At 40.2% G+C, this 20943-nt stretch overlaps 1 protein-coding gene across 3 annotated transcripts in view; it reads right to left on the bottom strand.

The window, feature by feature from the left end:
* usta (uronyl 2-sulfotransferase a) overlaps window positions 1-20943 on the bottom strand; it is a 48124-nt gene that overhangs the window by 19240 nt on the left and 7941 nt on the right. For all 3 annotated transcript variants that reach the window (XM_061753199.1, XM_061753198.1, XM_061753197.1), the window contains one exon: window positions 5010-5053. In XM_061753199.1, the coding sequence (XP_061609183.1) occupies window positions 5010-5053 (44 nt within the window). The remainder of the gene's footprint in view (window positions 1-5009; window positions 5054-20943) is intronic.

Here is a 20943-nt window from a genome sequence, read left to right as displayed (position 1 = left end):
GAACTGCGGATATGCCTGATTTACCGGGCCGTTGGCTTGCCTCCTGGGAGAAGTACAGCACTCTGCTGCTGCAGACACACGCACACACAAGGTCTGAAGTGAACGTTTGCCAGATGAAAGAAGCTCGTGAAAGAAGCAACAGGAGTGAAACAGCGAGGTGAAGCACGACGAGGAAAAGCACAGCCGTGACATTGTGCCAAGTATTCCCACACTTATTTGTTGTGTTGACTGGGGCGCAGGGGTGAAACCTAATTGCCTCCATGTGGGAACAAAGTGTGAATGTTTGTGTACATGAGCGTGCGTGTGAATTGGCCCCCGGGATCAATGGCGGCACGGCACGCCCCGCCCCCCCCCCCACCCCCAGAAAAAAATGCCGTTCACGGGCCGTGTCGGCGCTTAGACAAGTTCACACAGGTTCTGTTAACCGTGCTGCTTCAGCTTGCGACATAGGAAAGTGGCGCATGCGTCGTCACGTTCTGACTGCTCAGTGCGATATGCCCAAGTTGACAGTAGTAATAATAAAAGAACAACTGAATGCACAAGCAGTATTTTCTCTTTACATGTTCGGCATTGTATCCATCACGTATCAATACATTTAGGGAGAGAAGACAATTAATGCCAGTACGATTACTATTACATCATTGACTCCTGTGGACGCTTATATTCGTCAACTAGAACGCGACCATTTACTGCCACCGATGTATATATTCGTCAAGTACGTTTTTCAACGAGTAGGCGTGGAAGAGGGTCTCGTCCAGATTGTCTGTGAAATTCAGTTTTGTAAGCCAGTGACTAACATATCCCTGTAGATGACGGTGTTTCATTGCTATGGACAGCTTTTGAGTTATCAGGGTTGAACCTCTTTTGACTTCGAAATCACTTGTATGCCCTGAGAATTTTATTGGAGGTTGCGGAACAGATTGGGTTTGAACATGTTTGTGTTGTATTTTTTGACAAATACCGTAATTTCTCGTGAATAATGCGCATTTTCTACCCCCAAAAACGGTCAAAAGTCAATAGTGCGCATTATACATGGGTATAGGATAAAATGAAAAATACTTTCACATTTTATAAATATATGCCGCCATCTAGAGCTTATGAAAAACACTTTAATTCCACTATGCCACCGCCCTCTAGAGGTTATGAAAAAGTTGTACACTTTAATTCGAGTATGCCACCTAGAAGTTATGAAAAAGGTGAAGACTACACTTTCATTCCAATATGACAGGGGTACATATGACCAGTCAGAATTTGTGAAATATTGATTTGTTTTGTTTTGTTTTGTTTTGTTTTTTTAATACGACTGATGACTGAACAACAAACATCATTAATTTCTTTCTGGTTATGTTTTGTTTAATGATAATGATTTTCTGAAATGCGTGACAGTTTCATTTGAATACCATTAAAATACAATTAATTGTGTTTTATATGTTTCATGTTTTCTTAAAATAATTGTACACATCTTACAAATTCTGCCTGGGTAATCAAACACATGAGCACAACTGTGTGTTTTCTCATTTACTAAATAAAAGTAGGGCTGTGTATTTTAAAATAAGAGCAAGTAAATAAAAAGAAAGTACATGTTCAAATAAAGTGCTTAACTTCAGAATAATTCTTGGAAAAAAAACTAACAAAATACAGATAATACTTCCATGTTTTGATCATATGGGTAGAAGCAAAATCATGCATTATAAAAATGCATTATACATAGGTAGAAGGGTTTTCCAGAATTTTGAGATCAACTTTGGGGGTCCGCATTATACATGGGTGCACATTATACACGTGAAATTACGGTAGGTTAAGTGCAGTTTTACGACCTGCTTCCGTATTTATCATCATATTCCAGACAGACATGTTAGTGGTGAGCGCGACATCCACCTCTTCAGGGCATTTTGTCAAAGCCCCGTTCAAATTAAGACTCTTTTGTTTGCATTGCGCATGTGTGTGTGTGTGTGTGTCTATGCGTGCAGAAGTGTAGAGGTTTTGGGTAAATGTGGCCAAAGATTATAACTTCTACATAACTGTTTAGAGCGCAATGCAAAAATGAGAGAGTATGGAAAAACCATGCAACGCTAAGAAAAACATCTTTTATGTATAGGCAGACACAACAAGAACACCTTTAGATTTTACACGTGTTTCAAAATTTGACTTTATAGGGTACATTCTTTATCATACATTTTATGAAGTCATGATACAAAATAAAGGCCTTGGTTTAAATCTGACCTTGTGGAGGCAAGTTATTCAAGTTTCATGTTTGACGACTTTTGGCGCCATGTACCGCCGATACACAATGCCGAAAAGACTAACTGTGTCTTTTTGGGTAGAGGCTAATAAGCTCAGAAGTAGTCACTGGTAGTTAGTTAGCTAAAATAATAATACTTTTTTTGTGGTTTGACTTGTGATAGACATGTTTACCAGGTTTTGTGTTCCAAAAAGAAACTGGCTTCAGGGACTGAATTTTAAAAAATAATTCCAGGGACTGCTACCAATCTAATTTTAGGGGTCACACTAACAATCCCAACCAAAATGTAAATTTTCACCAGGCTCAACACTTAGAAGTAATTTCAAGAGTACCTTCACATTGTATGTTTGATTTAATGATTAAAAAGAAAAGGGCAGCATTTGTTCGGGCTGTGACACAGAGCACAAAGATGTATTTATGACACACTTATTAAGTTACTGCCGGTGCGTGTCATATGTTCAATGTAGTAATCATAACTTTCCAACATGTCCATGCAATTAAATGTGAATCCATCAATGACACTTGATTGGAGAGCAGCCTTGTCACGGCTGCTTAAACAAGTGTATCCAATCTTCCACGGAGGTGGGACGGGCCAACTTCATATCTGAGAATGTGTCAAAACATCGTGTGTGTGTGTGTGTGTGTATTGTGTAAATGTGTACGGGCAAGGTGCTGAGAAGAGTTCAAGTTGAGGAAACGGACGAGTCACTCAAGTGTGTCTGTCGAGCCGTAACGCTGCGAGTGAGTGCTTGAGGGGCGTTGGAAAACACACGTTATATAATACTTTTTTTTTTCTCTTGAACAATATCAACCGAATACTAACTTTCACTTTTTGAGTAGTGCAAAACATTGCTTAACAATCACATTATCAGAAATAGGCTGTTTTCTGAGTGAATCATCACTTCCTGCTTAAAAGTGTGTTTTGCGGAGTTCCGTCAGATTTTACATACAAATGACAATTTTATTTCTGTCATGCATAAATTGTTGAACAGCTGAAAATGTTTTTTTTCTTTCTTCACTTCTGATGACGTTCCGCCATGTCTTCCTCATTGAGTCAGAGTCATTAAAAAGGACAGTTATCAATTTTATTTGACTTTAAACAATAATTGGAACCTGGTGGTTCCTGATAAAAGAGATTATAGTTTTTATTCTATTTATGACAGTTTACATTAAGCTAGTTTTTTCACAGTAACACTCACTTTTGTTGGGGGAGAACCTGGCTTTCCACTGAAGAGACGCTCAAAGGATTCATTCTATTGCTCAGTTCTAGAGAAAAATTATGTTTGTCTTATTCCCGGTGAGCCTTGTGAACTGTATCGATTAAATCTTTGTGAGTAAAACATGCAGCACTATCCGCTTAAATACCGCCTGATTGCACATTAAGCACAATGACATTTTCAACAGAATGTTCAAGAACTATATCAGCTTCTTATCAAGTTCCTCCTTATCGGTCATGTTCTCGAACACGTTCACTCGTCATTAACACGACACATTTCAAGCCTTGAAAGAAATTCAGCGCTCTCGTGCCTCATGACACGATTACAGCCATGATGATGACTGATGGGAAATATTACGAAATGCTTCATTGTCATTCAATTCCAGTTGGACTGTTTGGCTTTGAGAATGCAGCGTTGCGGTTCACAGATGTCGCGTGATGATGACCGAGGCAAGAGACTCACAGTGGAATCTCAAACTGGAACACAATCCAACTATCCGATCCCACATAGGAAATCATGTCACACAATTAATTTGTTCCAGGGTCAAACTGTCACCATCATAAAAACTTGAATGTTATGAATGTCTTTAAGAAGGGACCTTCATTACACAGAAAGAGGTTGGAGCGAGATCTGACCTTGTGGAGCTGAGCTGTTAGAGTTTTGTGTTTTATGGCGAGTCATCAAAGTTTGCCGCCATGCTTCGCCCACACCAAATGACAAGTACTAAAAAAAAAAGGTCACAATTTAGCATGGCCCATTTGTCTAGTATACAGTAGCTACGTTTCAAATTTGGTAGCAATCTGAAAAATAAATAAATAAATCAAACAAGTCAATCTTTAAGGACCTCTGAAAACGGCCAAAAAATTATCCTAAAATCAAATCGAAATGACAGACTTTCTGTGTCTTTTCAAGCATGGGATTTTCAGACTTTTTGGTGCGTCGACTAATGATTGAAATGCGGACCGAATGTAATGTTTTCCTAATCGGAACAGACTTCAGGGGCTGAATTCTACTTAAAGGACACTTGGAAAACATTCATTTTTTTGTCTTTATTTAGTTGAATTTTTTTAATGTCCCCTTGTACACTTACAAGTCCCCTAAAGATGAAATCAATAAGTTTGGAATGAGAAAGAAAGTGCACAACCATCTCACAAACCAGACGCTTTTTTTTTTTTTTACTTTCTTTTTCTTTTGATAGATGTTAGCAATCATGCTAACTCTAGCAGTAACGATGCTGCCGTGGGACGCGGTTTGTTTCACTAAAATATCTCCCTCTTCGCTGTCATTAGGGCAAAACAAACGCTGTGGTTGTTCGGATTGGCAATATTTTTATATTAGGCATGACTGAATAATACTCCATACGACTAGCTATGTGGCTAATGACTTGTTCAAAGTAGCTCCTATAGCTAGTGTTGCTACTATTGCTAATTGCTACACAGCTGGGCTGTATACAAACTGTCTGTGTCGAAACTCTGTGTGGACATACATATTAGAATAAACAACACATAAACCGAAGAAGAATAAACACCAGAAAAAAAGAAGGGACTCACTCTTGGAACAGGAGGTCCGTGGTCATCCTCGTATGTAGATGACCCTGCAAAAGTACACACGAGAGCAGATAATCAGCATTAAAAAAACTTGATCCCATTGGATTTGGATTAGTTGTGAAATTCTGTTTGAGTTATTTCAGTTTTTATTTTGTTTCAGTTTTGGAGAAAAAAAGTGGATGAATTGTGCTGAGCCGGGCGGGCTAACATCACTTAACCGCATTGCAAATATGACGTCGCTGTCCAAATGAAAAGCGTGCGTCTCCAAATTTTCCCCATTTGCTTCTTTTCATCTGATATATGTTCTTTATGTTTCGCATTACAATGTATGGCTTTGCCAAGCAAAAAGCGGCCACGTTGACATCAGTTTGAATGAATGACAACCATTTTGTCAATGTCCAAAGCATGTATCTCCAAACTTTGTGAGTTACTTTGTTTGATCCGAAACACAGCAAAAAAAAAAGCATTTTCTTTGTGTTTTAGATTAAAAAAAAAAAAAAATAATAATCTCATGATTTCTGACGAACAACAAGTGACCATGTTAATTTCAGTTTTAGAATGAATCAGAAATATTTTGTCCAATGAAAGACACACACCGTATCTCCAAATTTTGTTGTGTTACTGATTTGCATCAATTTGCAACTCAGCAAAAACAATTCTTTTTCTTTTGTTTTTTTTTGTGGTGTTTCCTCTTAATTCTGGCAAACAAAAAGGGTCACGCTAATGTAAGTTTTACTCTCAGTCACGTATATTTTGCCACGGTCCAATGAAAATCACGCGTATCGAAATTCTTTTACCGTGTATTTCCTTTTATGAATGTTTAAAAAAACAACAAATTGCAATTTGGCTTTCCGTTGGACAGCGGCGCTGTGTTTTGTTCCCTCTCCAAACACGACTTCCCATAGGGAGCAACATGTACAGTTAAGCAGTGCAAAGATGCTCCGTGTGGGAACAATTGAACTCTTTCAAGGCGTTTCCATCACAGCCTCTGAATGGAAGCGCTGACTTCAGACAGCAGCCTTTACTTGTGGCCACAAACAACGCTCGTTCCTTTTTTTTTTTCTTTCTCCAACATCCAGGTGGTGTGGCCCCGGAGGGAGGGAATGAGGTAGTGAGGGAGACGAATTGGCTGAGCGAGCAAGGGAATAAAGCTGCGAGGAGAGGAAATATTACATAACAGAACAATCTCTCCCTGTGTCTCCAAAATGAGATACACACAAACATGTTGGTTTACACACAGGCAACGTTTCCCCGTTTGGCTACTCATGCGAGTGTGCTGGAGATGCATCTCGTGGCAACACGACAGACAGTTGGGGTACATTTACGGACATTCGGCCTACGCTGCTTGGGAACTGCCGTAGCAATGCTCTGCGCTAGGCTATGTTGCGCCGCACAAGCTAGCTACAACCTGTGGCTGGATAGCTAGCGCAGCTAAACCCTGTTTTTCTACAGGTTGCCTCCATGGCAGCAAATAAAAACAAACAAAATAAGCAACACTTATGACAAGTATCAGTATCATTCAAGAATGACAGTGAGTAATTAACAGGAGAAAGAGAGAAGCCATGCTAACCGCTAAGCTATGGTGAATTATAGTCGTGAAACACCAAAATAAGTGCTTAGGTCTTATTGTACACTTTTCACAAAGGTCAGGCTGGAATCGCGTTACAGCAGAGAGTAACCAAGTACGAACAGCAAATTTGCAGGTTAAGCCTCTCGAAAGAAAATATTAATACATGCCCAATTCCAATGAAGTTGGGACGTTGTGTTAAACATAAATAATAACAGAATACAATGATTTGCAAATCATGTTCAAACTATATTTAATTGCATACACTACAAATATAAGATATTTAATATTCAAACTGATAAACTTTATTCTTTTAAGCAAATAATCATAAACTTAGAATTTTATGGCTGCAACACATTCCAAAAAAGCTGGGACAGGGTCAGGTTTACCACTGTGTTACATCACCTTTTCTTTTAACAACATTCAATAAACGTTTGGGAACTGAGGACATTGAACTGAGGGAATTGTTGAAGCTTTATTGGTGGAATTCTTTCCCATTCTTGCTCGATGTACAGCTTCAGCTGTTCAACAGTCCGGGGTCTCCGTTGTCGTATTTTACGCTTCATAATGCGCCACACATTTTCAATGGGAGACAGGTCTGGACTGCAGGCCAGTCTAGTACCCGCACTGTAACACGTGCAGAATGTGGTTTGGCATTGTCTTGCTGAAATAAGCAGGGGCGTCCATGAAAAAGACGTTGCTTGGATGGCAGCATATGTTTCTCCAAAACCTGTATGTACCTTTCAGCATTAATGGTGCCTTGACAGATGTGTTAGTTACACATGCCATTGACACTAACACAGCCCCATACCATCACAGATGCTGGCTTTTGAACTTTGTGTCCATAACAGTCCGGATGGTTCTTTTCCTCTTCGGCCCTGAGGACACGACGTCCACAATTTCCAAAAGCAATTTGAAATGTGGACTCGTCGGACCACAGAACACTTTTCCACTTTGTGTCAGTCCATCTTAGATGAGCTTGGCTCCAGAGAAGCCGGCGGCGTTTCTGGGTGTTGTTGATAAATGGCTTTTGCTTTGCATAGTAGAGTTTCAGGTTGCACTTACGGATGTAGCGCCGAACTGTATTTACTGACATTGGTTTTCTGAAGTGTTCCTGAGCCCATGTGGTGATATCCTTTACACATCGATGTCAGTTTTTGACACAGTGCCGCCTGATGGATCGAAGATCACGGGCATTCGATGTTGGTTTTCAGCCTTGCCGCTTCCATGCAATGATTTCTCCAGATTCTCTGAATCTTTTGATGATATTATGGACCGTAGATGATGAAATCCCTAAATTCCTCGCAATTGTACATTGAGCAACATTGTCCTTAAACTGGTTGACTATTTTCTCACGCACTCTCGCCCCATCTTTGCTTGTGAATGACTGAGCACTCCAGGGAAGCTCCTTTTCTACCCAATCATGGCACCCACCTGTTCCCAATTAGCCTGTTCACCTGTGGGATGTTCCAAACGGGTGTTTGATGAGCATTCCTCAACTTTCTCAGTCTTTTTTGCCACCTGTCCCAGCTTTTTGGAATGTGTTGCAGCCATAAAATTCAAAGTTAATGATTACTTGCTAAAAACAATAATGTTTATCAGTTTGAACATTACATATCTGGTCTTTGTAGTGTAATCAATTAAATATAGTTTGAACATGATATGCAAATCATTGTATTCTGTTTTTATTTGTTTAACACAACGTCCCAACATCATTGGAATTCGGGTTGTACAACAGCTACACAGTCAGCACATATGACAAAAACTGAAATCCGAAAACTGTAAGGTAATATGTACATTATCACATACATCAGCCAGGAGGAAGAGCCTATTAAGTCAAAAATATATTAATAATATACTAAATACTTATATCAGCTATTTTATTTCTGTTGTTTTACGCCTCATAATGCATAATTATAATTTTTAGTTCTAAAAATAAAAGCACATCTTTGCTTTTTGTTGTTCATAAACCCATTCAAAAATACTCCCATTATAATTTTCACACTTGAGATCATTCCACGATAAATAACGTAACCGTGAAGGGATTCAAATTTACACCGCGACATGAATTTTAGGCCAGCCCTGACTGTGACCTTTTGATTTATTAGCGGTCTCTTCTAGCTTGGCCGGGTGACAGGAAGGCGCTGTTGCGTTAACTCATTAACGTGAACAACACAACGGTAACCTTGTTACACTTGAACTGTGGTTTTGTGGAACGTTTCCACTGGGGGGGCTGTGTGGGAGTCCTCCGGGGAGGGAGCGTCATCAGTCACACCTACGAAATGTAACCCCAACCTCTCCACAAACACGCACGTCCACCCATGTGGACTTGTCATTAGGACCTGGGATCGGAACACACACTTTCCCGGGAAATAAAAGTGCTCGTTAAAGTTGACAGCCGACCCACCACCCGCCCACTGAGAAACCTGAAAGCAGCAATCGGTAATAATTACACTTAAAGAAATAACAGCCTGAACTCCACACAGGCTGGCAATAGGAGGGAAAGGCATCGCAGTGGTTGCCACGGTAACCCTGGATCACTTCCTTTAGTGGTTTAAATTTTGGTAGGACCAACCGGGACACTTTTACTGACATTCTTAATATTATTTGAAAAACACATAATTTCCTCCATTTTTTTTATAACCCAAACCCCAAAATAAAAGTGTTATGTACTTACTATAAATGAAAGAAATCATAATTTGAAATGAACGTGGCTCATGTGCACTCTAAGTCACCTGATTCCACCTCACTTTGAGAGTCTGGGGGAGGAGGGTCAGGAATTCGGAGTTCATCAGAGGTCTTGGAACTTACGAGGAATCGTGCAACAAGGCCTGAAGGTGTTAAGTCAATTTTTCCATCCGTAATAAAGCTGGGGTCAAAGGTAAAGCGGGGAAACGGCAGCAGGTTCAGCAGCCTGCTGGTTAAAATTCCTGCCTGTTTCCCCACTTATCTCGCGGCAACTAATTAAGACAGAGTGAGCCTCTTAGTATCTTTTAAAGGGGGGGAAACAAGTCAAACATAAACATATTAATGTGTGTGTGTGTGTGTTTCAGGATGTGACTGATGGCCGAGCTACGTGGAATGTGGCAGCGCGTCGGCATGTAGCTAAATGCTTAATTGGATTATTGGGTCACAAGATCTGTGGCTTTCGTTCTGGTCTGGAGCCGCACGGCCCAATTGGCATCACTATCGATATGGCCACAAAAACTGCAACAACTCATTAAAAAAAAAAAATTAAGTTACAGTAAAAAGAGCCCAAAAAATCGAATAAACCAGTGCATCACTTTTTAAACGAGGCGTTGAATTAGATTACAGTAGCCCTGTGGGAGTGGTTAAGACGATCTGAACAAAAACATTCATTAGAAACTTCACACGTTGAAAATGTATTTATTTTTTTGCCATCGTTGTCCGTGAGAACACAGAAATAAATAAATGAAACACAATGCTTCGACACATAGTTTAATTAGAAACGGGTGTCTTCGCCCCAAGTGCCATTCATTTACAGTCTGGACACAGCGTGGTGAACATCTCCTGCTCGAGAGCGAGTCCCAGAGTCTCCAACAACTGCACAAAAACTTTGTCGCTAGTGGCCTTTTACTTTGAAAGGCGCGGGATGGGGTCGGAAAAGTCGCTACGTTGCTAACACTGAGTCATCGCTACGCCCTACGAGACAACTTACCTAACCCTCACTAAACCAACAGACATCTGTACTCTTACTGATACTCGATAAAATGTTTCGATACTACGACGCCAATACGACTTCACCGGCCTGACCGTTTATTTTAGAAGTTCGTGGTATTTGACCTCTTCCTCGGGAACCGTTACACGTGTACGCAGAGAGTAGGCGAGGCCGCTACGGAACACGCAGGAACGCTTGATGATGAGCATGATGAGGCGAAATGAAGCCTGGTGGACCCGGAAGGTCACCAGACTGCTGCCCTGGAATGTTCCGGTTATGGAAAAGCAGATTACAGGTTCTTCTTCAGTGAGTGTCGAGATTAAACCTTCTCAGCTTTCACCACATCCTGCACAGACCGGTTGAGACAGACAGACGGTTGGAAGGTCTTTTTCAGATATTTAAGAACTATTTTTATAGAGGAAATGATGGCTTCCATGAATCTTCACGCTACGACATGAGCTGTCTGCTAGCGTATGCCAAATACCATCAACTACTTTTTACTGACCAACAGTCTTCAAACTATTTAGTGGAAACAATTCATTCCAGCACAGCATGCTAGGTTTACAAATTCAAGCTCCACTGAAAGCAAAACAAAGCTACAAATTACATTGGCAACAGTTTTAAAAGTCGGCAAATATAAAATAAGAAAACCCAAAGCAAACCTGCAGCCCCAAAATTCAAAGGAAAGAAGCTAGCTCCAACCTAGTTCGGACAGAAACAATCAAGGTCAGTCATACATTTGATGCCTTCTAAAGACATTTAGATGTTTGGGTGACAACACTTTCACCGAATTGCTAAATCTGAGCATGGAAAATGTTCCAAAGGGGTCCATAAATGCTCCTGTTTTATCCTTTATCGGGCAGCAAAACGTAATTAGCCAGCACATCATTGAGACTTCTGGACTTCATTGGATAAGGGAATTGTTTGTTATTCAACACAGTGGCCTGTGATTGGTCAGTCATTCGAACTAGCCATAACTAGCAAATCTTTAGGTATAGTAGAGGTAGTTGAGGTGTAAGCCGGTTTATGTGCAACCTACTCGCGCATTCGGCAAAACAGGTCCAAGGACTTCCTCCTGGTTCAAGTAAATGGCAAAGGGGACATTTAAACATCTACTATAAATAAATGGTATACATGTATTTAACTTTTGTCCGAAGACCCCAGCCACAAAGAAAACATTTTCTTAGCAAGTTCGGCTTCAAACAATTACGTTGTCAAACCGTAGTCATGCTCGTCAGCGTATTATACACAGGAAGTTAGCTGACCTGTTTTCTGGGTTTGGTCACGTGACGTTCCGTTAAAAGCAGATAATGCTTTTTGCTATTATTTGCTATTATTTGATATCGTTGTAGTTCTATCGTGTAAGTTTGACCTCAAACTTCATAACACAAGGAAATATATGATATATAAAGATTTACAGGACAAAATCACTTGAAACATTTATTTATTTATTTATTTTTTTAAATCTGCTAAACCAGTATTATGTATGTAAAGACATATGTCAGAGATTAAATAGCTTAGTACACGTAACACTGTTAAACTTGGAAACATGGCCACACGCTTTTACTAAACATTTGGGACATAATTGACACCATATGCAAACACACGAGTTACAGTATATACAGGCACGTGCGCGTATGTGCTGCCACCCCACCCATTGATTCGGCGACCCAAAATTCCACCCATCTCCCTAATTACAGAAGGGTCACGGTCTTTGCCTACTCGTCCCCGCTTTGCCTCACGCCGCTGTCACGTCAAGACAAATCCAGGTTAGACATAAATAAAATACGCCGCGCCGTCGCTTTGTTTTTGTAGGTGTCCCAGACCGCAGTGCGGAACACTGAGGTTAGGAACGCGGATGGAACCGCCGCAACGGACCGCCGAGCAAAGCCATAAAATCAAACATGGGAATCCAAAAATAAGCTGTGGAACATGGGATTCCCCTCCACTAATTTATGTCGAATGATACGATCACCTTTATAGACGCACACCTCCTCCGAAGGTCTGCTTTCTGGGTTGACCTTAGATTGGCCTACAGATCGCTAAAGCAAGTGAAATAAAGGGAAACATGAGGTTAAATTCAGACCCTTGTAAGAAGTGTCCTCAGTTTACTGGATTCCGTGGTTCTGCCCCTGAGTCATCAGCAATTGATACGCAAAAACAATAAACAAGTTGGGTGCAATTTTTAGGCTGTTGGTGAAACAAAATGTGCTTCATATGTTGCGATGGGGGGGTACAGAAGAAGCAGAATTCCCCCTCGGTTGATCACGTGACGCATGTCAGGAAGTGGCTTGAAAACACGGCGAAGTGGACGGGAAAAGGAGTAGGGAAAAATCGTGCTATCAAATGGATTTGCGAGCTGACGTCAGCGCAAGATTAATTACTGGCAGCTTCCTTAGTGGCTTGACATTCCTCGCAGGGGAAAAAAAAAACCAAAAAAAAACACTCCGTGATTTCACCACAACATGGATGACACACACAAACACACGTCTTGAGTTAGAGCACTAAATGAGACATTCTCTCAATTTCTACGTATGGAAAGTGTCACTTTAAGTTGCATGGAAAATTAGTAACAGTCTTAAATCACACAAAAGAAGGTGGGGAGCTCAGTGGCTTCCATCCTCAGCATCTCCAGCGCTTTCATGGAGGCTATGCACACAAAGGCCAATCTTCAAAAAAAAAAAAAAAATAAATAAAATAGAATACCGCTAAATTATGATAATATACAGTTACGGGGGGAGAAAATAAATGTTTTATTCTATAAACTACTCACAACATAACTCCCCCAAAACAATGTATTGTCATTAATCACTGCCAGTGACGTTAATGTATATTAACTGGATTCCGACCATTTACTTTGCAATTTTTAGAATGATGTTAAACAATATTATATCATTTCTAGCCGTGTAGCTTCTGGGAACATTACGCGTGTCCACTGATGCTGCTGTTTTGGTTAGCAAAAGAGTCCAAATGGGCTCAGCAGTTAAGTCTTTAATGTCAACGAGAGAGTCTCTGAACTGGGACCATTACAGTCACTGGAAAGTGACTGCAGGTACTGGTGTCTAATTGAGTATATTTTCACAATATAAGAATACAGTGTTTTTAACCCTGCGGCAATTCTCATTAGCCTTTCACCATCAACTGTCATGGAAGACAAAAGAGAAGAAATGGGAAGACAAAAGCGGGGGGAAACATGAGCGTCCAGATGATGAAAATGGCAGCGGAACAAGCGACAGCACGACACATTGCAATGATGGAATGCATGACGGCATCACTAGGAGAAAAAAAAAGACTTAATAAAGTCGTGTGGACAATGTAATGAAATATATCTGTGCCCTGAAATACAAGTGAAGTACTCCAGTTAGTAGACGCGTGTCTCACCAGAAGTGCAATCATCGGCACGATGTTTATTAAATAACATAATATAATAAATAATTATAATGTGACCGGGCTGTGAGAGTGAGGAAGTCATGCATGAAAGGTATTTAAAATAACAACAACAAAAACAAGCTATATGCTAATACAGTACTGAAATGGGTTGTTAGCATGTTAGAATGGTCACTTCTCAAAGTCAGTAAGAAAAAACATAAATATATTTAATGTCGTTTGATTAGGAAAGGGGTGCTTTTTGTTGTTTTTGTTTATTTAAAAAAATCTAATTTTATTAGATTATTTATATTTTAAATTAAGTTGCAAAAACATTTTTAAGGCTATGTGTGCTATTTAATTTAATCTATTTGTGATTTTAATATTTAAAAACAATGTAATAAATTGTATGTGGTTAATACAGGAGAGGTGTGCTATGTTTTTTATTCATTAATTTGTTTTATTTGTTTGTTTGTTCGGTGTGCTACTTATTTCTATATTTACAAAATATACGCATGTGAGGTTTCTTCAGGATAGTTGTTTTTTTATTCATTTATTTATATAAAAAATATTAGGTTAGATTAAGAAAAGTTTACTTTATTTTTTATTTGTGTTATTTATTGTATTGATTTTTTTATTTAAAAAAAAAAAACAGAAAAATGAGGAAATGGAAATGTGGACAGGTCCGCTATTTATTTATGTATTTATTTTAAATGTATTTATTGAAGGAAAAAAAACATGTTTGATTAAGGCAGGTGCGCTATTTAATTTATTGAAATCTTTCCTGAAAACACACTTGCACTGTTATTAATTATTTGCCTGTTTTTTTTTTATTTTTAAAAAAATCAACAAACTACGTCTGAGGTTTCTTCAGGACTCTTCTTTTTTTATTGTATTTAGAAAATAGATACAATATGAGGTGTGTTCATGATATGTGTGCTAGTTAATATAATTCTATGTAATAATTATTAGTTGAAAATATAATGTTCTGTCAGGACCAGTGTGCTCTGTATTTTATTTCTTTGTTTGTTTTTTTTGTAGATTGTAGTATTTACCGGGTATATACTGTAGCTCACAGCCACTGCATACCATCTGTATGGTATCTGTAAAGCTGTATTTCATTAACTTCAGTTATCAGGCTCAGTTTATTTATTGATTTGGCATTCCTCAGCAGGAATTGCAGCACAGTGTAACGTCTACTCTAAAGGTGGGAAAAGTAAAATAGTTCTTAAATATTCAAAAAAAGTGACCGTGCTGCTGTCGTGACACATTCAGCGTTTACATCCAACTCATCTGCATGCCTTAACTATAAATGCACCACTTGAAGATTCTCTGTAATTTATGGTCAAAATTTGGCACCGGTCTCGGTGCGCGTGTGTGTCAGCGAGAGAGCCCGCAACGCTCGCTAATTACACGGTGCCTGGCTTCATCTGCTCCATAAATTCACTTTTGGTCGGGCTCCACGCTGGCCGATGGCGGACTCAAACGCCCTCGGAGCGGGAAGAGGCCACTCCCTTGTTTTGGATTGACTTCTTGAAGAGAACGCTCAGGACAAAAAAGATGTGGACAAACGGTCACAATGATTTGCAATGCATGTTGGGTATGTTACAGTTTTTTTGTTTTTTCTTTTAGATTTCCTCATCTCGTGGCGAGGTGTGGCTACTCAGCTGCACAGAGTAACAGGTGACTTATAGGAATGTTTTTTTGTTCTTGTTTTTTTTTTTTTGGTTAATCAAAATACTATACAATTTATGTGTAAATGCGAATATTGTATGTACATTTTCTCCAATCCCTTTTATTTTCCTATGGCTTAGGCTTCCATAAAATATTACATAACATTAAAATAATAATGATGATTTTTTTTTTCAATTAATAATAATCACCATCATCACCTTAATTACAATCATATAGTTTACTAAATAACCACAACTACAGTAATCATCATCTTCATAGTCGTATATTTTGACAAGTAGTAAGATAATTAAATAGTGAATTTTTATGATCTTCTGTCTTATTTTTATCGATAAATATTTGGTTGTGTTCGTCCCTCACTGGAATTAATCTTTTTTTTTTTTTTTTTTTATGTCAATGTTAAAATTATATTTGTGGCAAGGCCTTTATACTTAATTATTTTTAGAATAATATTACTTTTTTTTCTAAATCCAACAAATAAAAAACAAATAATATGTTAATTATATAATATTGCTGCAAGGAATGACTACACCAAATTGTTTATCCATTCCTTATTCTTACTGTTAAAATTCCATTAGGAGTATGGCCTTCATTAAAAAAAAAAAAAAAAAAACATTTAAAATCTATATATCTAATAATTATGCCCAAAAAAATTGAAAAAAAAAATACAAAATATGTTTTATAACAAAATACCGCTGACGTTGGCCCAAAACCACCAAAGTCCAAATTCGGTCAACTTGATACTTTTTCACAAATATTTTCCATTGGTCAGTCCCCACGTGGGTCTGTTATTTTTCCAAGTGACTGACCAATCTAAAGTGTTGAAAATGCTTTTCTCTCATTCCCGATGCAATGTTAACAAAGCGGAAAAGCGATACTTTTGGAGATGCGAGGATTCCGCCTGACGCCAGCCAAATGTTATCCGTAACCTGACACTGTTGACATATTCATCAGCGTCTGCAAACAGCCTTATTTTCTCCATTAACCCCGCTTTGAATAGCAGCTTTTCGGATGCCACGTGTGTTCTTGCAGGCATTGTGTTGTTTTTGTGCTAAAGACATACTATCAGCCATAATTGCAGCCAGCCAGAAAAGGTGACCAGCCAGGACTTATTCAAGTGGAGGCACATGGCAATCAAGTGGCTAATATAGCGGAGACCACGATTTGAGGCAATACAGAGTGCATGTGCGAGGTCATTAAAGCGCTCGTTACCAGGAGCACACAGGACGGGTGTGGGTGTGTGTGTGTGTGTGTTTTCACAAGAAGCACCTCGTAACCCCCATGACTTCATCGGAAAGCCTCCTGAAAAAAGGTCCACGTGCACATTTTCCCGCCCCCGTTATTTTCCTCGTCAAGTGCCAAATAAAGTGCATGTCCCATATGCGGAGCACATGTCAGCGGGGGTGTTATTTTTTTGTATTTTTAGGGGACATCCGAGCGCGCACGAGTCAAGGCCAAAACGATCACAATGGAAGATGGAAGGGAGAACGCGGAAGGTAGGCGTTGCGAGCAAAAGGAGCGACATGCCCAAAATATAACAACAGATGGCAGCGCTTACTTCCAAGAACTGCGAGGCCGTATTTATAGACGAGCCCTTTGAAGGAGGGCTGCGGACGGTCAAAGCGTACGCTGCACTTCAGAGCGTTCATCTGAATTAAAGGCGCAGGAGCCCGGCCGGCCTCTTTGCAGACTACCAGCGCAAACTTGATCTTTGGTTTTAGCCGCCCGTTTCATGCGAATTGACAGTTGAGTCCAAAAAGACATCAATCAGGCATAAGCGTTCAACGTAGCAACGCTTGGCAAGAAATACACTACTTTGACATTAACAGATGAAAATGAGCACACTTAAATGCATGCAATGGCGTGACCTGACTCGGAAAGCATGAACGCGTCACATCGCTTAGCCTATACAGTCTGCTAGCTTAATGCTAACAGTGATTAGCATCTATGTTGCGGTGCTATAACTCTCGAAGCAATGGATTTAACACAAAAGGTGCAGCAACAGCCGTAGACAGGCAATATAACTGCGCTCACAGTCATATATTCTTCATCCTCTGTGAAGAACGACTAATGTTTGTGCCGTACTGATGAGCCTAGAGGAGTTGAGACGTCTCAATGAACAGTATATCTGTCTGTCTGTCTTATACTGCCCCCAGGTGGCCAAGGCGGGCACACCAGAAAGATCAGTGCAATTGATGCAGTGTGACAAAATCTGTTTAATTCTTTTTCATTCTATTTACTAATGTCGTCGCTCTATGTTTTTATAAAGTTCAATATTATAAAGTGCTATTTTTCCTCATTGAAATCCATACTACAACATTTTGTTGTTGTTTTGAGGACGAAAACATTTCTTGTAATCAGGAGAAGTTCTATAGAAAAAAGACAGATTCTAAGACAGACTAAATACGGAGCGTGAAATGACGAAGCGGTCATAATAAAATAAATAAAGAAATAATAATAATAATAATAATAATCATTCTCACCTCATTTTCCAGACTAAAGAAAGAACAACACTTCTTTTCAAATGTGACATTTTCACATCAGCCTCTGGTCTTACTCAATAATCTTTCCGCAATTCAGACAAAACTGCGGCATTTCGCTAAAGCTAATTTGAGGACGACATGCCAAACCGCATGTACGAGCGGACGAATACGAGTCTACGGAGGGTCGCGAGGAAGCGAAGTGTTGCGTTTAAAGCGCGGCAGAACTAAACCGGGCTCTGTTTCGGGTCAAGGCCGAAGGTGCTAAATATGCCGCCCTCGGCCGCGTTAGGGCCGTACGTCACACGTGCACACTGCCGCACTGTACTGGAGCCAGCGCTGATCCAACACAGGCGGCCTCGCTGAGCCCGTGCACACGCGTCCGAGGCGACTGCAAACAAACACGGCTGTGGATTCATGCTAATGGCACGGCAGGCTTACTAGCTAACAGATGCGAGCACTGTTATTATATACAGTCAACCCCGTTTAGCGCAGGGGGGGGGGGGGGGGGGATCTGCGATATAAAGAGAGCAATATAACCTTTTCTTTTCTAGTTTTTTGACACCGCTCACATGCTTTGAACATATTAAAATTTCGAAAACACATTGTGAGTGTATTTGAACACACAAACGAAATCGCAAAGCGTGTTGTAGTGTCTGCGTACACGTTTGCGTGAAGTGAGAGTGTTCTCGGCGCGATGATGTTCTAACGACGGAAAAAGAGCGGAAGCGATCGTGGCTCTCCTTTCCCACGTGCGAGGGCATTACAGCAGCTACGTATTTTCTCCGATACGATACCGCATAACCGCTTTGGTACATAAATAAATATTCTGAAAATGTACAAAAACATTTGTAGCAGGACATTTTCTGATCAATTAAAGATTGTAAAAATCTTAAATATTGATTCATATATAACAGCCTAAATCTTATTTTTTAAGGAAAGTGCAACATCAATACGACATAAATAGTTTGCCTTCTTTTCAGGGGGTGCAACATCCAAATTATTTGGGTATTTTTATTGCTGTCAAATGTCAAAACAGGTCAAGTTTGACACAAAGAGCACGTAAGAAAGGAGTTTCTTTACTTGTACTTAAGTACAAATTGTGAGTACTTTAGCTATCTCTGATAGTAGGAGATAAGCAGAAAATCCAACAACAACAATGGAGAAACGCCATGAGACCCTACATGGCCGTCTGACTCCCACCGAGTTTTGATCTCGTGTCGACGCTCGCAGGGCTTGCGGCTTTCCCGCTCCGTGGAAAAGTCAGGAAAGCCGTGGAATATTTGCGGTGATAAAAACCCACGAGGGCCCAGTTCGGACGGATCCGACAAACTCTTTATTTACACACTCCGCCGGGAGCGCTCAGGCCCAAAAAAACAGCTCGGGTTCAACTCAACGGAGGGTGATGACTACAAAGTACGACGACTCGCTCCAATAGCTCTGCAATTGAGTATTACATAGTTCTCATTGTTTGCGCGTTTTCTTCAAACATGTAAAATGTATTTAGAAACAAATCTCTGAATTCACTTTTAAGGTCTTCGAAGAAAAATATTGAAAGTCTTTTTCATGGAGAGCGGAAACGCACCAATAGCCAGAAATGACCACAAGGTCGTTGTATGGCGGCTTTTCACCTTTTGGTCTGGAACGTATCCCACAGAGAAACGAGTGTTCACTGTATGCCAATCCTTTGCAAAAAAACAAACAAACAAACAAACCCAATAATAATAACAATACTGTGCAACTTGAAAGACGACATGTCAAGAGTGCTTGTTTTGGGCGAATCCCGTGGTTGCAAAGTACATGGCTTTTTTTTTTTTTTTTTTTTTTACTGGCTTTCCATTTCGAAAATGATTGACATGGATAATTTTTTTTTCCTCGCAGCGGAGGACGCAGATTATTATGCCGAATCGAACGGATCGACGGTGGAAGTTGAGCGGAAGGAGTGACAGATGGAGTAGACGAGTAGAGCGAGGAGCTGCCAGGTTGTTCTGGGACGGACCGGCGGAAACACTTCAGAACTGTAAATCCGAGCCAGAGTCTGACGCTTTTCCGAGACGTGAAGCAATGCAGAAAAAAACAACAACCAAACAAGTCCGAGAATGACCCTTGACTCCTTGTTAAGAAAAGGTTGCTTTTGGAAGCGTGGAGCGACCGCGTTTGTTAACGTCGGAATAACGTTGGAAGATGTCTCCTCGGAACATCTGGAAAATGTGGTTTTCTCCAGGAGGAACAGAAAATAAACTTCAGCACATTTGTGAGTGAAAACAGAAGAACACGGCGAGGAAGGAAAAAAAAAAAAAAGAGTTCCTAAGTGTGACAAGTGATGGCCGGATGAGGATTTTAGCACTCGCCCTTACATCGAGGAGGTAACGATGTGTCAGGAAATTTTTTTGCGCGCGACACAAAGCTCAGTTTGAGAGGAAGAGAGAGGAAGCATTCTGAGACGGAGGTGCGAGCTTTGCTTTCCACGGGGAACGTCCACATTCCTTCCAGAGGGTTCAAAAATGCTCCTCGCGTCCTTCTCCCATACCAATCTGCCCGTGCGCTTTCACACCAATGACTGTACTCCAGTACAATGCTACACGAACGGACAATATGAGTCACTCTTGCCGCAATATGATGTTTTGATGAACAAGGTGTTGAGTATTCCCTTTTTATACTAAACGCATTGGTTGTAGATGACCAGCGCACATTTTCAAGTATTTAGTTTTTTTGCATTGAATCTGTGACTGTTGATTGAAGGAACACTAAGTGAAGATATGGACTGCTACGTTAGCTTACCATGCTAGCTGTCAAAGTTTGATTAGCAGCTTCGCATGTGTTGCATTTGAGTCAATTTGAGCAAAGGAGTTACTGACTGAATATATGTAGACCGCCACGTTAGCATACTCTCCTGTTACTAGTGTATTGCATTTAAGTCCATTTGATTGTAGCGATGATGTTGACTGCCGATTTAGCTAACCGCGCTAGCAACTGACGTTCGACTCTTAGCCGGTATCGAGCAGGGTTTCGTGAACAAACGTCCAATCGGGACCTTCCTTTTCGAGAATTGTGCGCATGAGTCCATTTCATTTTATATTTGACAAGAAGGAGCACCGAATAAAGACGTAGACTGCTATTTTAGCTTGGCGAGCCGGCCGCCGACCAGCGTGA

Source organism: Phyllopteryx taeniolatus, chromosome 18 (genome assembly GCF_024500385.1).
Source record: "Phyllopteryx taeniolatus isolate TA_2022b chromosome 18, UOR_Ptae_1.2, whole genome shotgun sequence".
NCBI lineage: Eukaryota > Metazoa > Chordata > Actinopteri > Syngnathiformes > Syngnathidae > Phyllopteryx > Phyllopteryx taeniolatus.
Note: the sequence above shows the minus strand (reverse complement) of the source record. Positions and strands in the feature narration are given on the sequence as shown.